The sequence below is a fragment of the Schistocerca americana genome, chromosome 3 (genome assembly GCF_021461395.2).
Source record: "Schistocerca americana isolate TAMUIC-IGC-003095 chromosome 3, iqSchAmer2.1, whole genome shotgun sequence".
NCBI classification, from domain to species: domain Eukaryota; kingdom Metazoa; phylum Arthropoda; class Insecta; order Orthoptera; family Acrididae; genus Schistocerca; species Schistocerca americana.
The window spans coordinates 149,632,844-149,653,531 of NC_060121.1; the positions used below are offsets into that span (position 1 = coordinate 149,632,844).

General features: G+C 45.7%; 1 protein-coding gene across 1 annotated transcript in view; it reads left to right on the top strand.

The window, feature by feature from the left end:
• Positions 1–20,688, top strand: part of LOC124607353 (15-hydroxyprostaglandin dehydrogenase [NAD(+)]-like) — a 53,356-nt gene that overhangs the window by 14,731 nt on the left and 17,937 nt on the right. Inside the window, exons 4-5 of the mRNA XM_047139654.1 lie at positions 11,112–11,218; positions 15,129–15,302. Coding sequence (XP_046995610.1) covers positions 11,112–11,218; positions 15,129–15,302 — 281 coding nt within the window. The remainder of the gene's footprint in view (positions 1–11,111; positions 11,219–15,128; positions 15,303–20,688) is intronic.

Below are 20,688 nucleotides of genomic sequence, written 5' to 3' on the forward strand. Positions count from 1 at the left end.
ATGCAAGTTGAACGCTGCTACTGCTACCATTATTACCCCCAGCGAAACCACAAATTCGCGTTCCCAGCTGTCATCGCATATATAAAATTATATGCTTCTGAAATAAACCGCTTTCATCTGTATATTAACTTTTACAGGAACACGACCGGTTTCTTTATTTCAGCTCACATCTTCCGCTGTACATCTACAAGATAGGAAACGTGCAATCGACATTATGATAAAAAACAAATACTTCATAATCTGCGCTCTGTGACAAGCAATATGAAATACTCTCGCATCAGTAAAACATTTAAGCCGTGATACGGGAAGGAGGTCGACTCAGCCTCTTCAAAATTAAATACTGTTACCCGAAATAAACAGGCGTCATAATTCAAACTGACCAGTTGCAAAACTGACATGTTAAAAGCGGGTTTACCTACAGCGAATGACACCAAAATAAGGAAAGATAAAAGCCTCAGCTAGCAACACTGAAAGTCCATGATTAAGAAAACTCACTTCATAACAGGAAGCGGCGGAAAGAAACCCTTCCAACCGACTCGCCTTGCAGGGCCACACTGCGCATGTGAGTATTCCACATTGTTTGTCATAAAGCACAAATTATTAGGATAGGTATCTGTTTTTTTATCATAATGTCGACTGTACGTTTCCTACGTTGCAGATGTAAACCCGAAGATGTGATCTGAAATCACGAAACCGGTCGTGCTCCTGTAAAAGTTCATATACAGCTGAAAGCGATTTCTTTCAGAAACATGGGTTTCTTCTGAAGCGGTTGCCCTCAACAGAAAATTATTTGTATAAATTTATAATAATTCCAACTGCCTTAGACATTATTAGAAACAATGTTTTAATTAGTTTACAGTTATTTAAGTATAACATTATGCACGTCATAATACATAAACATAGTTCATACGATTTGTTTCATTAAATACATTTATGTTCCTAAAATAACATCGTGAGTAGTTTTATTAAGTGATATTACAAAATCTTAATTTTTACACTTAATTAAGTTATAATTTCACTTGCTTCCAGTTCAGGTAGTTCTTTTTAACTATTCACATTATTTTATGCAAGTTACTATATTCCAATTTGTACTGGAGATTATAAATGTGACATTTGTTTACATTAAAAACAAATATACAGCCATTTGAGAAAAATTACAAAGATGTTACAAAGATTGCATATATATATTCTAATAGAGTCATTTCTACGAATAGCATGACATACCATTAATAATAATAAGTGTCAGCTGAAAATAACATTATGACCATGTAATGTACATATATACGTCGTGGAACTGAAACGTATCATGTTGTATTCTGGCCCAGTGTATCATGTACTACAATATGTGAGTCTCAGTCTGTTAAGTCTGTTACATTACACACTCAATATAACTGCTCTGGTTACAAATTCCCAGATACTTGATAGCTGTCACTGATTCTACTAAATGATCGAAGATAGTGTAGCCAAACGACAGCGAAACTCTTTGTTTACGCATATTGTACACACATCAAAAAAAGTTTTGCATCATCCCAATCCCCAGAACTCCTGATGATAGACGTTGACTGTGGATGTTGTATCACTGACACAGTCCCTTTGTTCAGAGATGTCACTAAACCTGCCCAAAGATGTAAACAACCATGCATGAGCAGCGCCTATTAGACAGAGGGGATCCGACAGCCGATCAGTTCCAGTGATTTCATCAGGCCCCCCAGGGGGTCCACAACTCTTTTGTGGATACGTGTGTGGCGAGCACGGGGCCCCGAGCTAGTGCAGTTCTCCTTCTTTTCCGGGCTTCCCTATCCCCCTTCCCCATCCCCCCTCGACCCCAATTCTCCCCCCCCTCCTACCTCCCCTTCACACTCCCTCTTCTTGGGAGTAATGTATCGAGCCTTCGTCCGGATACGGACGTTTGGAAGCTCCAGGATCTTGTTCCCTTTGTTTTTCTCCATCCTCACGCTTTCTTCCTCTATTGGTCTTTTCCTACATTCCCTCTTCTCCTTGATTTCATGCCCTTGCTTCTACCTCTGCCTCATTCTCTTTGCCCTATTCTCCTCGTCTTCTTTTCCGTGCCTTATTCTCCGCTTCGGCGTTTGAGATTCTTTCTTCTGTCCCTCTATCCCTGTCTCTCTCTTTCCTCTCTTCTTTCCTCCCTGTGCGTGTCTGAAGGCCGACCCACGCGTTCGCAAGCGAAGTTGGTGACGGGGTAACGCTGTCTTCAGCGTTGTCTAGACCGTCTATATTCCTGGAGTGTCGCTAAAGTTTCCGTTTTTCTGGTGAGAAAACGGTCTGTATGAACTTCTGGCGTTATAAACAGTTTCTTCCACCATCCTTACATCTACATCTACATCTACATTTATACTCCGTAAGCCACCCAACGGTGTGTGGCGGAGGGCACTTTACGTGCCACTGTCATTACCTCCCTTTCCTGTTCCAGTCGCGTATGGTTCGCGGGAAGAACGACTGTCTGAAAGCCTCCGTGCGCGCTCTAATCTCTCTAATTTTACATTCGTGATCTCCTCGGGAGGTATAAATAGGGGGAGGCAATATATTCGATGCCTCATCCAGAAACGCACCCTCTCGAAACCTGGCGAGCAAGCTACACCGCGATGCAGAGCGCCTCTCTTGCAGAGTCTGCCACTTGAGTTTGTTAAACATCTCCGTAACGCTATCACGGTTACCAAATAACCTTGTGACGAAACGCGCCGCTCTTCTTTGGATCTTCTCTATCTCCTCCATCAACCCGATCTGGTACGGATCCCACACTGATGAGCAATACTCAAGTATAGGTCGAACGAGTGTTTTGTAAGCCACCTCCTTTGTTGATGGACTACATTTTCTAAGGACTCTCCCAATGAATCTCAACCTGGTACCCGCCTTACCAACAATTAATTTTATATGATTATTCCACTTCAAATCGTTCCGCACGCATACTCCCAGATATTTTACAGAAGTAACTGCTACCAGTGTTTGTTCCGCTATCATATAATCATACAATAAAGGATCCTTCTTTCTATGTATTCGCAATACATTACATTTGTCTATGTTAAGGATCAGTTGCCACTCTCTGCACCAAGTGCCTATCCGCTGCAGATCTTCCTGCATTTCGCTGTATACTACAGAATCATCCGCGAAAAGCCGCATGGAACTTCCGACACTATCTACTAGGTCATTTATACATATTGTGAAAAGCATTGGTCCCATAACACTCCCCTGTGGCCGCCAGAGGTTACTTTAACGTCTGTAGACGTCTCTCCATTGATAACAACATGCTGTGTTCTGTTTGCTAAAAACTCTGGTCTCATATTCCGTAGGCTCTTACTTTATCAGGCGACAGTACGGAACTGTATCTAACGCCTTCCGGAAGTCAAGGAAAATAGCACCTACCTGGGAGCCTGTATCTAATATTTTCTGGGTCTCATGAACAAATAAAGCGGGTTGGGTCTCACACGATCCCTGTTTCCGGAATCCATGTTGATTCCTACAGAGTAGATTCTGGGTTTCCAAAAACGACAAGATACGCGAGCAAAAAACATGTTCTAAAATTCTACAACAGATCGACGTCAGAGATATAGGTCTATAGTTTTGCGCATCTGCTCGACGACCCTTCTTGAAGGCTGGGACTACCTGTGCTCTTTTCCAATCATTTGGAACCTTCCGTTCCTCTAGAGACTTGCGGTACACGGCTGTTAGAAGGGGGGGCAAGTTCTTTCGTGTACTCTGTGTAGAATCGAATTGGTATCCCGTCAGATCCAGTGGACTTTCCTCTGTTGAGTGGTTCCAGTTGCTTTTCTATTCCTTGGACACTTATTTCGATGTCAGCCATTTTTTCGTTTGTGCGAGGATTTAGAGAAGGCACTGCAGTGCGGTCTTCCTCTGTGAAACAGCTTTGGAAAAAGGTGTTTAGTATTTCAGCTTCACGCGTGTCATCCTCTGTTTCAGTGCCATCATCATCCCGGAGTGTCTGCATATGCTGTTTCGAGCCACTTACTGATTTAACGTAAGACCAGAGCTTCCTAGGATTTTCTTTCAAGTCGGTACATAGAATTTTACTTTCGAATTCACTGAACGCTTCACGCATAGCCCTCCTTACGCTAACTTTGACATCGTTTAGCTTCTGTTTGTCTGAGAGGTTTTGGCTGCGTTTACACTTGGAGTGAAACTCTCTTTGCTTTCGCAGTAATTCCCTAACTTTGTTGTTGAACCATGGTGGGTTTTTCCCGTCCCTCACAGTTTTACTCGGCACGTACCTGTCTAAAACGCATTTTACGATTGCCTTGAACTTTTTCCATAAACACTCAACATTGTCAGTGTCGGAACAGAAATTTTCGTTTTGATCTGTTAGGTAGTCTGAAATCTGCCTTCTATTACTCTTGCTAAACAGATAAACCTTCCTCCCTTTTTTTATATTCCTATTAACTTCCATATTCAGGGATGCTGCAACGGCCTTATGATCACTGATTCCCTGTTCTGCGCTTGCAGGGTCGAAAAGTTCGGGTCTGCTTGTTATCAGTGGGTCCAAGATGTTATCTCCACGAGTCGGTTCTCTGTTTAATTGCTCGAGGTAATTTTCGGATAGTGCACTCAGTATAATGTCACTCGATGCTCTGTCCCTACCACCCGTCCTAAACATCTGAGTGTCCCAGTCTATATCTGGTACATTGAAATCTCCACCTGAGACTATAACATGCTGAGAAAATTTGTGTGAAATGTATTCCAAATTTTCTCTCAGTTGTTCTGCCACTAATGCTGCTGAGTCGGGAGGTCGGTAAAAGGAGCCAACTATTAACCTAGCTCGGTTGTGGAGTGTAACCTCCACCCACAATAATTCACAGGAACTATCCACTTCTACTTCACTACAGGATAAACTATTACTAACAGCGACAAACACGCCACCACCGGTTGTATGCAATCTATCCTTTCTAAACACCGTTTGTGCCTTTGTAAACATTTCGTCAGAATTTATCTCTGGTTTCAGCCAGCTTTCTGTACCTACAACGATTTCAGCTTCGGTGCTTACTATCAGCGCTTGAAGTTCCGGTACTTTACCAATGCAGCTTCGACAGTTTAAAATTACAATACCGATTGCTGCTTGGTCCCGGCATGTTCTGATTTTGCCCCGCACCCTTTGAGGCTGCTGCCCTTTCTGTACTTGCCCGGGGCCATCTAACCTAAAAAACCGCCCAGTCCACGCCACACAGCCCCTGCTGTCCGTGTATCCGCTTGCTGCGTGTAGTGGGCTCCTGACCTATCCAGCGGAACCCGAAACCCCACCACTCTATGGCGCAAGTCGAGGAATCTGCAGCCCACACTGTCGCAGAACCGTCTCAGCCTCTGCTTCAGACCCTCCACTCGGCTCTGTACCAAAGGTCCGCAGTCAGTCCTTTCGACGATGCTGCAGATGGTGAGCTCTGCTTTCATCCCGCTAGCGAGACTGTCAGTCTTCACCAAATCAGATAGCCGCCGGAAGCCAGAGAGGATTTCCTCCAATCCATAGCGACACACATCATTGGTGCCGACATGAGCGACCACCTGCAGATGGGTGCACCCTGTACCCTTCATGGCATCCGGAAGGACCCTTTCCACATCTGGAATGACTCCCCCCGGTATGCACACGGAGTGCACATTGGTTTTCTTCCCCTCTCTTGCTGCCATATCTCGGTCCTGTTGCTCTCCCATTCGTGGAGACAGCAAAATTCTTAGGTCTTACATTTGACAGGAAACTTTGCTGGTCTCCACATGTGTCTTACTTGGCTCCTGATTGTACCTGTTCCCTAAATGTTCTCCGTGTTTTCTGCTTATATCGGGCTATTGTCCGATCAAAACTGGATTATGGGAGCTTTGTCTACTCTTCTGCCTGGTCGTCCATCTTACGCCGTCTAAACTCTATCCACCATCGGGGGTTACATCTGGCGACTGGAGCGTTCTACACCATCCCTGTTGAGAGTCTGTATGCCGAAGCTGCCGCATTACCGCTAAACTACCGGCGTGATATGTTGCTTTGTCGGTACGCCTGCCGACTGATGTCAATGCCCGACCACCCATCATATTTCTCCTTCTTTGACAACTCTCTTTACCGCCAATACGGGTTGTATGTCTCTGCTCTCTTACCTCCTGGATTTCGCTTTCGTCGCCTGCTTCAGCAACTTAATTTTACCCTCCCTACGACTTTTCGAGTGGGTGACAGCCAGACAAAGGCTCCAGGCTCAGGTTCGCGTTCACCTTGAACTGAGCTCGCTCCCAAAGGAGAGGACCGAGGATTCGATATACCGCTCGAGGTTTGTCGAACTTCGTTCGAGGCTCGCTAATAACGTCTTTATTTACACAGATGGCTCCAAGACTACTGCTGGCGTCGGATGTGCCTTTGTCGTTGGGGATAATACCTTTCAATACCGACTCCTTGTTCAGTTTCTCAAGCGGCGACATCGTCGACAGTGACCCGTATATGTAATAAGTTTCCTTTAATTTAAGTCTATGGTCACAATCTTTTCTGTTTAACAGATTACCGGTCTCGGTCTTTAATGGCCATCATCAGATCTGTCTCATAAAATCAAAGTCCTAATGCACTGCAGTGCATGTACTGTACCAGAACGTCGGGGATTGGCTTCAACTGAGGCTCACTCCCTTCTCAACCACAGGTTGCCTTTCATGCCCCTCGATTCGTATAACTGCCGTCTGTTTTCTGTACAAGTTGTGAATAGCCTTCTACTCTCTGTATTTTACCCCTGGTACCTTCAGAATTTCAAAAAGAGTGCTCCAGTCATGATGCTATTCAAGTACTCTTTATGAAACATTGTCAGGTATGTGAGGGACGATATGAACAATACATCGGCACGTCAAGGTTGAACACACAATAAACAGACTAATTCACTAAATGCTCGTGCCCCATATCATACACTACACTGTGCACTCCATTCCCGCAAGGCCACCGCTAGACTCGCTAGACTGGCTGGGATGAAGTCCACAGTAGTGTGTGGTATGGGACATGAGCTTTTGGTGAATTGCTATGTATATTGTGGCCTTGACTTGCAGCTGCATCGTTCAACTTGCTGCTGTAGGTGACATGTAAAAGCCTTTTAATGAGATGTGAAGATGTTAACCATGCTTACACAAGCCGGTAATCAACCATAAAGGTTGAAACGTCCTGGCAGATTAAAACTGTGTGCCCGACCGAGACTCGAACTCGGGACCTTTGCCTTTCGCGGGCAAGTGCTCTACCGCGAAAGGCAAAGGTCCCGAGTTCGAGTCTCGGTCGGGCACACAGTTTTAATCTGCCAGGAAGTTTCATATCAGCGCACACTCCGCTGCAGAGTGAAAATCTCATTCTGGAAACATTCTCCAGGCTGTGGCTAAGCCATGTCTCCGCAATATCCTTTCTTTCAGGAGTGCTAGTTCTGCAAGGTTCGCAGGAGAGCTTCTGTAAAGTTTGGAAGGTAGGAGACGAGGTACTGGCAGAAGTAAAGCTGTGAGGGCCGGGCGTGAGTCGTGCTTCGGTAGATCAGTTGGTAGAGCACTTGCCCACGAAAGGCAAAGATCCAGAGTTCGAGTCTCGGTCCGGCACACAGTTTTAATCTGCCAGGAAGTTTCATATCAGCGCACACTCCACTGCAGAGTGAAAATCTCATTCTGGGAACAATAAAGGTTGTTAACAAGCGATCTCGGCTAAGTTCACCTTCTCTCAAGCAATTATCACAAATCATTCCTGACAACTCCAGATGAGTAAACTAATAATTTTTAGTGTCTTTATTAAGACACAAATAACTGTCTCATCTAAGGAATTGTTACATTGCAATAATTAACTAATGATGATGTCTCGAAAAACGTAATGCATAATTGGCTAGTTAATGAATTATTATTTTTAAGTAATTAACAGAAAAAACGGACGTTGCTGCACTTAACATGGTTTTGGCAGACATCACTGAAATTGACTATCTATTCGAGCAAAATTATATTTTGTAATAACACATCACCAAGTAATTTTAATCACTACAACCAATCACTTTTTAGATCAGTAAATAATTATAAAATACTGGCGAAGTTATTTCTTTCTCTATACTTTGTGCAGGAACTGTGTCGGTGGCTGCTGATTAAGTAGGAAGAGATTTCTACTAACAGTGATATTCCTCAGGAAAGACTCCCTTTTGAATAACTGTATCAGGCACTTATTTCTCATGAGACTTTTTCTCAGAATCTTACGTTGAGGACTTTGAAAGTCAATATTTGTCATATTTAATGTCCTTTACGAAATGTATGTATTTATTTATGATATGATGACTGATTCCTGGTTTGTATTTTCGGTACACTCATTGTGTTACCAAGTACAAAATCCTTCTGCCTTGTGTAATCACATGTGCAGAAGCTGCTACAATAGGAATACCTCATTTCATCCGAAAAACTTTTGTGGCAATTGTGTCTACATCTTTCACAGCTCACTGGCTTTGGATTTTTAATCTAAGGTGCAATTCTTTTCTAATTTTCGGCATCACATTTTTCGATCTCGATCGTTTACCGCTGATATTCTCTTTTGCAGCCCTGATTTATTTATTCAGGAGATCTGTATCACTGCAGGTTGGTTTATAGTCAAGTTCCTTGGTCGAGTAATCAGTCAGCATTTATTCTTCTGCAATGTGCTTGACCATTTCATTAAAAGCATCCTGCTCTGTCTCCCCCCCCCCCCCCCCCCTCACTCAGTTGGTAAAATTACTGCTTTCCTTCTGCTGTTGTAGAGGGACGTAATCGTATACTCTGCGTGTATCATCTGTTTCGTTTCCAACTAACGCACTTGATTATTCACATTCATTTCCTTAAGATATAAATATGAAAAAAAATTAATTTATGCACATTTAGAATACCTAAGTATCATAAGAATTCAGTTCATGTTTCGAGTATAATTTTATTGCTTACCACCAGTTTCATCTTTTGTGGGTATCACTCTCATCGCCAATGACACATGCAGGACGCCTCTTGAAAACTTTTTCGCAGTTAAATACACTGTGAGCTACAGGCTTGGTGCTACAGCACTCACTGAACGCATAGCAGCGTCTGATACGCTGGGCATTCTGCCATTCGTGGACATATAATAAGATAATTGACAGTAATACTGGTCTAATATTGTTTAACTAATGTGACATTATTACATGCTAACTTTGAATCATCCGCACTGTTGTCGGCTGTTGAGAATACGAAACACAGAGTTACCAAAGCGTGATAATACACTGATCCGGTCTCGTAAACTGACATATGACTGGGGGAGCGGTGTGCTGACACATGCCCTTCCATATCCGCAACCAGTGACGCCTATGGCCTGAGGACGACACGGCGGCCGGTCGGTACCGTTGGGACTTCATGGCCTGTTCTGGAGGAATTTAGTTTTTTTTAGTTTTATATAATACACTGAAGAGCCAAAGAAACTGGTACACCTGCCTAATATCGTGTAGCTCGCAGATGTGCCGCAACACCTTGTGGCATGGACTCGACTAATGTCTTAACCAGTGTTGGAGGGAACTGACACCACGAATCCTGCAGGGCTGTCCATAAATCCGTAAGAGCACGATGGGCTGGAGATCTCTTCTGAACGGCACGTTGCAAGGCATCCCAGATCTGCTCAATGGCTGACGAGTTTGGTGGCCAGCGGAAGTATTTAAACTCAGAAGAGTGCACTGTAGCCACTCTATAGCTATTCTGGACGCGTTGGGTGTCACATTGTCCTGCTGGGATTGCCCAAGTCCGTTGGAATGCACAATGGACATGAATGGATACAGGTGATCAGATAGGATGCTTACGTACGTGTTGCCTGTCAGAGGCGTATCTGGACGTGACAGTGATCCCATATAACTCCATCTGCTCATGCCCCACACCATTACAGAGCCTCCACAAGCTTGAATAGTCCTCTGTTGACATGCTGGGTCCATGGATTCATGAGTAGTCTCCACACCCATGTGTGTCCATCTGCTTGATACAATTTGAAATGAGACTCGTCCGACTAGGCAACATTTTTTCTGTCATCAACAGTCTAATGTCAGTGCTGACGGTCCCACGCGAGACGTAAAGCTTTGTGTAATCCAGTCATCAAGGGTACATGAGTGGCCCTTGGGCTCCGAAAGCCTATATCATTGACGTTTCGTTGAATGGTTCGCGCGCTGACACTTGTTGATGGCCCAGCATTGAAATCTGCAGCAATTTGCGGAAGGGTTGCACTTCTGTCATGCTGAACGATTCTCTTCAGTTGTCGTTGGTCCCATTCCTTTTCTCGGCCGCAGCGATGTCGGAGAGTTAATGTTTTATCGGATTCCTGATGTTCACACTACACTCGTGAAATGGTCGTATGGGAATTCCACACTTCATCGCTACCTCGGAGATGCTGTGTTCCATTGCTTGTGCGCCGACTATAAGACCACGTTCAAACTCACTTTAATCTTCAGAACCTGTCATTGTAGCAACAGTAACAGCTCTAACAACTGCGCCAGAAACTTCGTCTTATATAGGTGTTGCCGACCGCAGCGCTGTATTCTTCTTTGTATTTGAATACGGGTGCCTATACCAGTTTCTTTGCCGCTTCGGTGTAAAATCTGTCTTCGATATCTTTCAAATAACGGACCAGACAGTAATATGTGTGTCACTCTGTTTATATAGTGTAATATTATTATGTCACACATTTAGGTAGTGTAATATTATTGTACACCAATTTCAGATCACTGTTTAGTAGCTAAGAAACACTCGCTCACTCTAGTATACTCATAAACTTTATCTTCAGTATACCGTGCATCTTTTTTGCTGGTATCCATGAAGTGCACTTCATGATTTATTCTTTTATCAAACCTATCGGCAACGTGCAGGAAAAATCTTTTAATTGAACTTAAACGATTTTTGCTGTGTAGTATGATCAACTAAGCGCTTATCTGATCTCTTCCACGTCTGTTTAACTCTGAGTGAGAACTGCACTTAACTGCTTTTTCCGTACGAAGCATACTCATTTTATGATACGGAATGGATCAATAACCCAAAATTGACTAAATCTGCACTTAACTTGTTCTTGCAGTAAGCCTATATCTGTTGTGTTTGTATGCAAACATGCCGAGACTTTTATTAATGGTGTCCCTTTATTGTTGTTTCAGAGGCCTTCAAGGCAGCCAAATCCACATTCAACCGTCTGGACATTGTTATCAACAATGCAGGCATCATGAGAGATGCAGTTTGGGAGAAGGAAATCGACATCAACGTGGTAAGTGAGAGACACTGAAGAAGAAGGACCACTACGCAGAAGTGGTGGACAGTAAAGAGTATGATTTCTACACTATGTGACCACACGTCAGGAAAACAGACATTAAGGAACATGTGAAAAAGGTTTCTGACTGTTTCATTTCTTTACAGCATGCTGGTTCACCTTTGGATCGCAATACAGTAGCGATTCGGCATGCAGTCAGCAGGTTTCCGCAAGTAATCGCACGTGATGTCTGCTCACAGGTCACACGAATCCCATAAATTGCAGGCTAGTGTTTTATGAGCACAGAGTAGGCGACTGATAGCGTCCCAGATATATCTCATCGGGTTCAATTACGGGGAATGTGGTAGCCGCTTCACGCGACTGCAACGCAACTAGACGGTGGTCATGATATTTAGCCTCATCAGCGTACATAGCTATTAGGAGGGTACTGTCGCAGAGTATCTCTGTTTCTCTTAGATAATGATACACTGTACCAACCATTGGCAACTTTTCGTGACCCACGAGGCTGATTCACATACTTATGCTCTAGGGCCGCCTAGTCACGTGACGCTAAAGCAGCACTCCTCGACATATTTTTTTGTGGTAGATGAGAGATGGTGCATTATCGTCCGGGTTTTGACTTTACTGGGTAACTGTGGTGGTTGATCGTAGTATTAATATACTTTTGCCTTACCTAACAACATGTGTTATGAATAGCATAGTGTAATGATTTTTACTTTTTATTTATAGTTCTTAACTACATCAGTAGTAAAAGAGCTACAAATAGAAGGCTTGTAGAAAGCATCTTACAATATCAGCCATAGTCTTTTGTATGAGAGTATCGCTGGTTAATTATACACTGTAATGGTATTTACTGAATAATGATATAAGACATAAGCATGGGAACTTATCGTTATTATTTCAGCTCAGTTTACCATTGTGTAGGTCATTGTTTTACAGACATCACAAATGAAATGCGAAATATTCTTCTGATACACACATCGAACATGTGACCAGCCCGTACATCTGGCACACATCTGTCGAGGGAACATGCACTAGTGGCCATTAAAATTGCTACACCACGAAGATGACGTGCTACAGACGTGAAATTTAACCCACAGGAAGAAGATGCTGTGATATGCAAATGATTAGCTTTTCAGAGCATTCACACAAGGTTGGCGCCGGTGGCAACACCTACAACGTGCTGACATGAGGAAAGTTTCCAACCGATTTCTCATACACAAACAGCAGTTGACCGGCGTTGCTTGGTGAAACGTTGTTGTGAAGCCTCTTGTAAGGAGGAGAAATGCGTACCATCACGTTTCCGACTTTGATAAAGGTCGGATTGTAGCCTATCGCGATTGCGGTTTATCGTATAGCCACATTGCTGCTCGCGTTGGTCGAGACCCAATGGCTTTTAGCAGAATATGGAGTCGGTGACTTCGGGAGGGTAATACGGAACGCCGTGCTGGATCCCAACGGCCTCGTATCAATAGCAGTAGAGATGACAGGCATCTTATCCACATGGCTCTAATGGATCGTGCAGCCACGTCTCGATCCATGAGTCAACAGATGGGGACGTTCGCAAGACAACGACCATCTGCGCGAACAGTTCGACGACGTTTGCAGCAGCATGGACTATCAGCTCGGAGACTGTAGCTGCGGTTACCCTAGACGCTGCATCACAGACAGGAGCGCCTGCGATGGTGTACTCGACGACGAACCTGGCTGCACGAATGGCGAAACGTCATTTTTTCGGATGAATCAAGGGACTGTTAATGCTGTTTGTGGATGATGGTAGAGTTGTCACCTCATGATGTTGCATATTTGCTCGATTGGAGAACTGGTGATCGAGCAGGGCATGACAACCTGTCGACTCAGTATAGAGCATTGCGTGTTCAACAGTGGTATGTGAGCGAGCTTCATCCTGTTGGATATCCTCCATGGAAATCTGTTCGTGAAGGCAGCATGACAGAATGAGCAGACTGACGTACAAATTTGCAATCAGGGTGTAGGGTGTATGGGAAAACCACAAGAGTGCTCCTGCTGCGATATGATATCGTACCCCAGACCATAGCTCCAGGCCTCCTGTTAGCCAACACACGACCATCACTGGGACCGAGGCAGAACCAGCTTTCATCAGAAACGCGCTGTCCTCCAATGAGGTCTCGCTTGATACCACGCAAATGACGGTGGTTTCGAGTCTGTTGAATGCACGCTACAGGACGTTTGGCTGGGAGCTGTCCCAGAAGTAACCGATTTGTAACAGTTTGTTGTGTCACTCTGGTGCTCTTGAAATTGCTGGTGCAGGAGCAGTACCATGCGTCTGAGCCATACGCTGAAAACGATGGTCTTACCTCTCGTTAGTGCCACGTGGCCATATGGAGCACGGTCTTTATGTGACCGTGCATTCACGTCACAGCTGCTGCCAGCAATTCTGTACAGTGGCTAGATTCCTGCCAATTCTTTGTGCAGTATCGCAGAAGGAACAGCCAGCTTTTTGTAGCTATATTACACGACATCGTTTAAACTCAGTGAGGTGTTGACAGTGGCTAGTTTGTCGCCTTAAAGGCACTGTGACTAATATCAACTCCCATGTTGAATCCCAAAGGCAACTAAGATACACAACTGTTACGAGGTTTAAAAATGGATCAAATGGCCCTGAGCACTATGGGACTTAACATCTGAGGTCATCACTCCCCTAGACTTAGAACTATGTAAACCTAACTAACCCTCGCGTCCGGCCATCCTGATTTAGGTTTTCCGTGATTTCTCTAAATCGCTCCAGGCAAATGCCGGGATGGTTCCTTTGAAAGGGCACGGCCGACTTCTTCCCCATCCTTCCCAAATCCGATGAGACCGATGACCTCACTGTCTGGTCTCCTTCCCCAAACAACCCAACCCTAACTAACCTAAGGACATCACACACATCCATGCCCGAGGCAGGACTCGAACCTGCGACCGTAGCAGCAGTGCGGTTCCGGACTGAAGCGCCTAGAACCGCACGGCCACAGCGGCCGGCGCGTATTTAAACGAAACCTGAACTGCATCCTCGTAGTGGCGCTGCTAGTGCCACTCTTATGGCACTGGCGAGAAATCTGAATGGGCATTGCCTTTCAGATTTAGAAACACTCCTACAGACTTTCGTTTATGCCGCAGAACTCCTTCTTAGCGTTGCGAATTTTTTTCCGTCAATGTATATGCGACAGTAAATCGGTCACGATTTCGCTTCTAAAATGCTGAACCGATTTTTAAGAAATTTGTTATGGATAAATCTTGAACCCTGAGGAAGAACATAGACTACCTTAAAAAGTAAAAAACTGAACAATTCGACGCTTAAATGCTTGATTTAGGGTATGAAACACGTTTTTTACATCAGTGAACGACTTTACACCATGTTAATGTTGTTAAATTTTTTTCATACTGTACACACCGTATAATGTCTAGCTAGTTCAATATCACACTGCATGGATGAGCGCGTCTGCACACGTACGTCTGCACGCACCGCTCGTCAGCAGCTGTGTATCCCTGCCACTCCGTCGTGTATTCTGGTCGTTGGAGGGGGCCCGGGGGGAGGGGGAAGGGGGGGGGGAGAGGGGGCAGGCGCATCGTGCTGTGCTTACCCGAACTGGCAGACACGGAGAACCGCTGACGCTATACCGGGCGCAATAGTCTACTTACTCAGCATCACTCAACATAACAAAACGACTGACATACGAGTTAGCTGGGATTAACAGATAGTAGCAAATATTTGTGACTATCCTTGGATTAGTTCTGTGGGTACTGGCAGGTATGGCGGATGATGATTTTATAGGTACCTTGTCTAAGATTCTAGGGTAAAGCTGTTCCGATATTGCCTGAGTGTTTTAGAATGACAGAAGAGGCCCTGTGTGGTTGAACACGTTTGGTACTTTGTGTGTGCCTACAGAAGGGCGTGGTGTATGGCATCCTGCTGGCGTACAAGTACATGGGCAAGCACAACGGGGGCGCCGGCGGCCTGGTGGTCAACGTGTCTTCCGTGGCGGGCCTCGACGCCTACCCCCATACGCCTATCTACAGCGGCACCAAGCACGCCGTGTGTGCCATGACGCGCTCCTATGGGGTGAGTACCGATTCTGGCACCGGTACCTGCAGCACTTCTAATGTCCAGCATATGTACAAGTTGCGAGTGTGAATAGTTTTGACATATACTTTGCAAGGATTGAACTACCTCAAAGGCACCGTTAAGAAAATTCACGGTACTACTATGTGTGCTCAGCATGCCACATTCAAACATTTTGCAATTAAGGTGGCCATGTGTTGTGTCTAGGTATTCTGCATACTCAGTTCGCCAGACAATCAAACAACTCGTATAAATGAGTTTTATTATGACAAGACATAAGCGAATAGTTCACTTTGAATCAGTCTTCTTCAGAATAGACAAACACAAGTAATACTTCTGGTCCTAGCGGCTGCAACTAACGAAAGTCTAGTCTACTCAACTGTAGGGACTGCTGATCTCTAACTGAGCTATGTAGAGATTCTAATGAACAGGCTACGATGCACCAGCTAACGAAGTGGCTAATGTTGGAGCTGCTACAGAAGTGGGTTGCAACGAGTTGGTCGAGGCACTTATGCTCTTTTTATCTAGGGGCCCCTGCTCCTGCGTTGTCGTCCTGGAGGGAGGTCGGTCAGCATGCGATTGGCTGACCTCTTCTCTCAGATCACAGCCATCTTTTCCCTGTCGTTCTTGACTGGCGTGCTGGCGCTGACTTCTTTACACTGTAACATTCCTCCACAACCACCCCCTCCCCCAAACCCCCAAAGCGACGGATCGTCGCCATATATGGAACACGATAACGGCGGGGAAGGGGCGGGAGGATGAGTCGTGGATGCTGTGATGGACCGGAAGCTGTGGCTGCAGGGAAAATCAGACTTCCGGTCGTACCCTGCCATCCCGCCACGCTCTGGTGGAAACATCCCCTGGAACAACCACAAAATGGATACGCGTCCTCCTCCTGAGGCCCATAACCAGATGTAGAAGGCGCCGGCAGCTGCGACGTGGGCGGGTCCAGCTCCAATGGTAGGACGAGAGGAGGCGAAGGCTCCGTCTCCATTGGGCCATCCCGTGGTGTCGTGAAGACACCCTCTGGCGGCTGCTGTGGTCGCGCTGTCCTCAGGATCCGTGAATCTGGAGGAAGAGATACAGAAGGATCACCGTGCACATGACAGAGGCGAAGTTGTGAGACGCCCGCGAAACCCGCTGGGCAGAACAGGTGATCAGGATTGTTGAAAGGGCCAAATAAGGTTGGGATCAGTTTCACCTTAAAGTTATAATTTATCGTAATTTAATAATACATTTATAACCAAAGCGGCACATAGCCGAACCTCTACAACTACGATTTTCAAAATGCAACTCTTTCATGGCTGAGGGCTTTCAAACAAGAAATCTTAAAAATCAATAAGATAAAAATACTGTTAAATGCTAATAAAATAATTTAAAAAATATATATCACAGCTAGGTGGAAAGCCTCAAGGCAAAGTTAGATAGAACAGACGTATGCAATGTGCAATACAAACGGCTGAAAGTCATAATTAAATTTCAAAATTTTAAAATATATTACCATGATGTTTTAAAACGAGAAGGCCTCAGTGTTTACGCTTGAAAGGTAATTTTAAGAATAAGATTCCAAGGCTGAAGGCTCACAATTTTCCAGAATTTAAAAAAAAAATATATCCATAAGCCTTAAATTTTAACTAGCTGAAACCGGACTGAAAGAAAAGATAACACAACGGCGATAACCTTTTAGCAAATATCCACTTGCCAGAATTGAAGCTTACTTACATAAACACAGTAAAATCAACAATTTTTCTTTTATCATTGGTTATGACTATAAACAGACAAACACCTGTGAGAAAGACAGTAAAGACAACAGCACTCACAAGCCTCCAGGGGGTCGGTTTGCCCTCGTTCACTTAGGTGAGACAGGTGGTGAGCCCAACTACACTTGATGCGTCGGAACCCAACCAAGGGACAGCCACAGACCGACCGACGAACGACTTGCTGCCATCAGTCGGTACATGGGAATTCAAACACAAAATTTTATGGGCGTGATTATCCACAATCAAATATGTATATGTATTAACCTGTCAAAACTACACACCGTGTTGGACAGTGACAACGTCGGCCGGTGTGGCCGAGAGGCTCTAGGCGCTACAGTCAGGAAGCGCGTGACCGCTACGATCGCAGGTTCGAATCCTGCCTCGGGCATGGATGTGTGTGATGTCCTTAGGTTAGTTAGGTTTAAGTAGTTCTGAGTTATAGGGGACTGATGACCTCAGCAGTTAAGTCCCATAGTGCTCAGAGCCATTTGAGGAGAGGAAAGGACACTACCTGCTATTACATTAGTGGCCAGAGCAGGTAACCAGAACATTAACGGCCACAAGGCAGAAAATTCCGCTGGTGCACATGAATTGTAGTGAGCCAATATAGTTAGGTCCACCGCATGGCGGCTAAATTTCAGCAATACAAACACTCGGTGTTGCTTACAGAAAAACCTCCCCAACAGCGAACCACCGAAGCGAACCACCACAACGCGAATGGACATGGCTTGGGTAGTTGAAACCACTACTCAACTTTGACGTCCTGGGTCGTGAACCACGAAGCTCATAGCGGTCGGACAGCTCCACACACGCTCCGACACTGCGCAGGGGCTGCCAGCGGCCCCAGCCGACTGCACCGCGCGGAGGTAACTTCCCTGGTCCGCAGCAACCGACCGACTGCCCGCTGGTCCGTCCGCGACTGCTGCTCCGTTGCGACTGCACTGCTGGTGCGTCTCCTACTCACATCCAGACACACGATGGCGGAAATACTGGCTCGGACCCAACCATGCAGAGGAAACACGCTCACTGGCTAAACAACATCCCTGCACCATGAAAGGACTAAGTTCCACAAGATGGTAATTGAAGGGGCCCAGAAGCGCTCGGAGAACCAGTTACACGTCGCCCGATGAGACAACCGACATCTCAGAGCCAGTACGCCGACAACATTTAAGTAACTTCTCAAAGGAAATCACGCCAACTACACACACACGATACCCGCCAGTAATTAAGCACGCACGAAAACAAATTGGGAGTCGATCGCGCGCGCGCGCACATACACACACACACACACACACACACACACACACACACACACACAGCCGACTCATGAACGATCGGCGAGCCAAAACGCGGCGTCCGGTAGGATGACCGACCGACGATCCACCAAGACCGTGGCCCCGTTCAAGTGATGCGTGGCGGCAATGGTCGGGCGAGCCATGTCGACGCAGACATCACTGCTCCAACCCGACTGCACTAGTGCCGCATTGCAACTCCCCGACTGGCAGGTCAGGACTGCGCTCCACACGCGTTCCAACTGACTGGCAGACCCGAACTCGCCTACGACAGACAACGACCGGGAAGTAATAGCAGTTGAGCAAAGATATTACGAAAGGGGAAATATCGATACGCTCTGCTAGCACCGGTCACGGTCAGGCAAAGCAGCAACTCAGCAGTAACTTAAATTAACGTAGTGAGGTGGAAGTACGTTAAAAACAGGGTGTAAAATACATGATGGCGGGAACACGAGCCACGCACGGCTCGAGTTGATTGTGATCTCGGCACTGCAATCCGTCTGGGCTTGAAATGAGATACATGCAAGCACCATGTCGACGGACGATCTCGTCTCGTGCCCACTGTCTGCTGCCGCTAAAAACCCTGAAACACACAATATCATTCGGCTCGAAGCGATACTTGCAGCCTTCCTTCGGCGCCGGTTGTTGAGGATGGTGAAGCAGGTGGAGCAGTGTCCAATGGCGGCGGCCCTGAAGCAATTCCGCCGTCGATGGTCCATCTCGTGGACGCGAACGATAGGAGGCGAGTACTAGTTGCAATGCTTGGTCCCTTGTGTGTGCGGTGCCAAGTTTGGCCATCTGCTGCTTGAAGGTTCTGTCATAACGTTTCTCTTCGCCCTTTGATTGTGGATGGAACGGTTCACTTCTTAGATGCTGTATGGCACTGCATTCACAAAATGTTTCAAATTTATTTGACGTGAGCTAGGGGCCGTTGTCCGACACTATTACTTCAGGAAAACCTTCGAGGCAAAAAATAGACAACGCCAGAACAGTGCTAATTGACGTCGTCGAGTTCATTAGCATACCAAAAGGAAACCTGCTATGAGCGTGTACCGCAGTCAACCAACGAATGTTCCAACAAGGACCCGCAAAGTCTATGAGCACACATTGCCACGGTGATTGCGACTTAGGCCGAGCAGAGAATTTTTGCGTCGGAGCGGACTGATTTTCCGCACATGCGTGGCAATGTGCGTCATCTGAGGGTATCCATACCCTCCCAGGTACAGTGGCAACGCGCTAAGTGTTTCGTACGAACAATCCCACCGTGTCCTTGGTGAAGTAACTGCAACACTTCTTTTTGCAAAACTTTAGTGATCAACACACGCAACTGTCCTCTGTCATTTTGAAGAAGAATCACACCTTGCTATGCAGTGGGTCTATGTCGACGTGCAGAGTATCTGCGCACTACAGAGTTCTTTATACTATGCAATGAACGAGGCCAAGATGAGCGAATGTATTTTAGCAAAATGTTCAAATCTTAGTCAGCTTCCGTGGCCTGTGCAGTTTTCCATACTTCAGAGGAGAGCAATTCAGAATCGTGAGCAGCGATGTGACAAGATACAGCAGAAGCGTCAAAGTCGGTTATCAGGGCCAATCGGAAGACCTGAAACTGCGTCCGCTTTACCATGTTGAGCTGTCGGGCGATACACAATCTCGTACTGGTATTGAGACAGCAAAAAACGCATCTTTGCAATTTTTGAGCAGATCTACATCTACATACATACTCCGCAATCCACCATAAGGTGCGTGGCGGAGGGTGCCTCGCACCACAACTAGCACCTTCTCTCCATGTTCCACTCCCAAACAGAACGAGGGAAAAATCACTGCCTATATGTCTCTGTACGAGCCCTAATGTCTCTTATCTTATCTTTGTGGTCTTTCCGCGAAATGTAACTTGGCGGCAGTAAAATTGTACTCCAGTCAGTCTCAAATGCTGGTTCTCTACATTAGTAGCGATTCACGAAAACAACGCCTCCTTTCTTCTAGAGACTCCCACCCGAGTTCCTGAAGCAGTTCCGCAACACTCGCGTGATGATCAAACCTATCAGTAACAAATCTAGCAGCCCGCCTCTGAATTGCTTCTATGTCCTCCCTCAATCAGACCTGATAGGGATCCCAAACGCTCGAGCAGTACTCAAGAATAGGTCGTATTAGTGTTTTATAAGCGGTCTCCTTTACAGATGAACCACATCTTCCCAAAATTCTACCAATGAACCGAGACGACTATCCGCCTTCCCCACAACTCCCGTTACATGCTTGTCCCACTTCTTATCGCTCCACAATGTTACGCCCAAATATTTAATCGACGTGACTGTATCAAGCCTTCCCGTACAC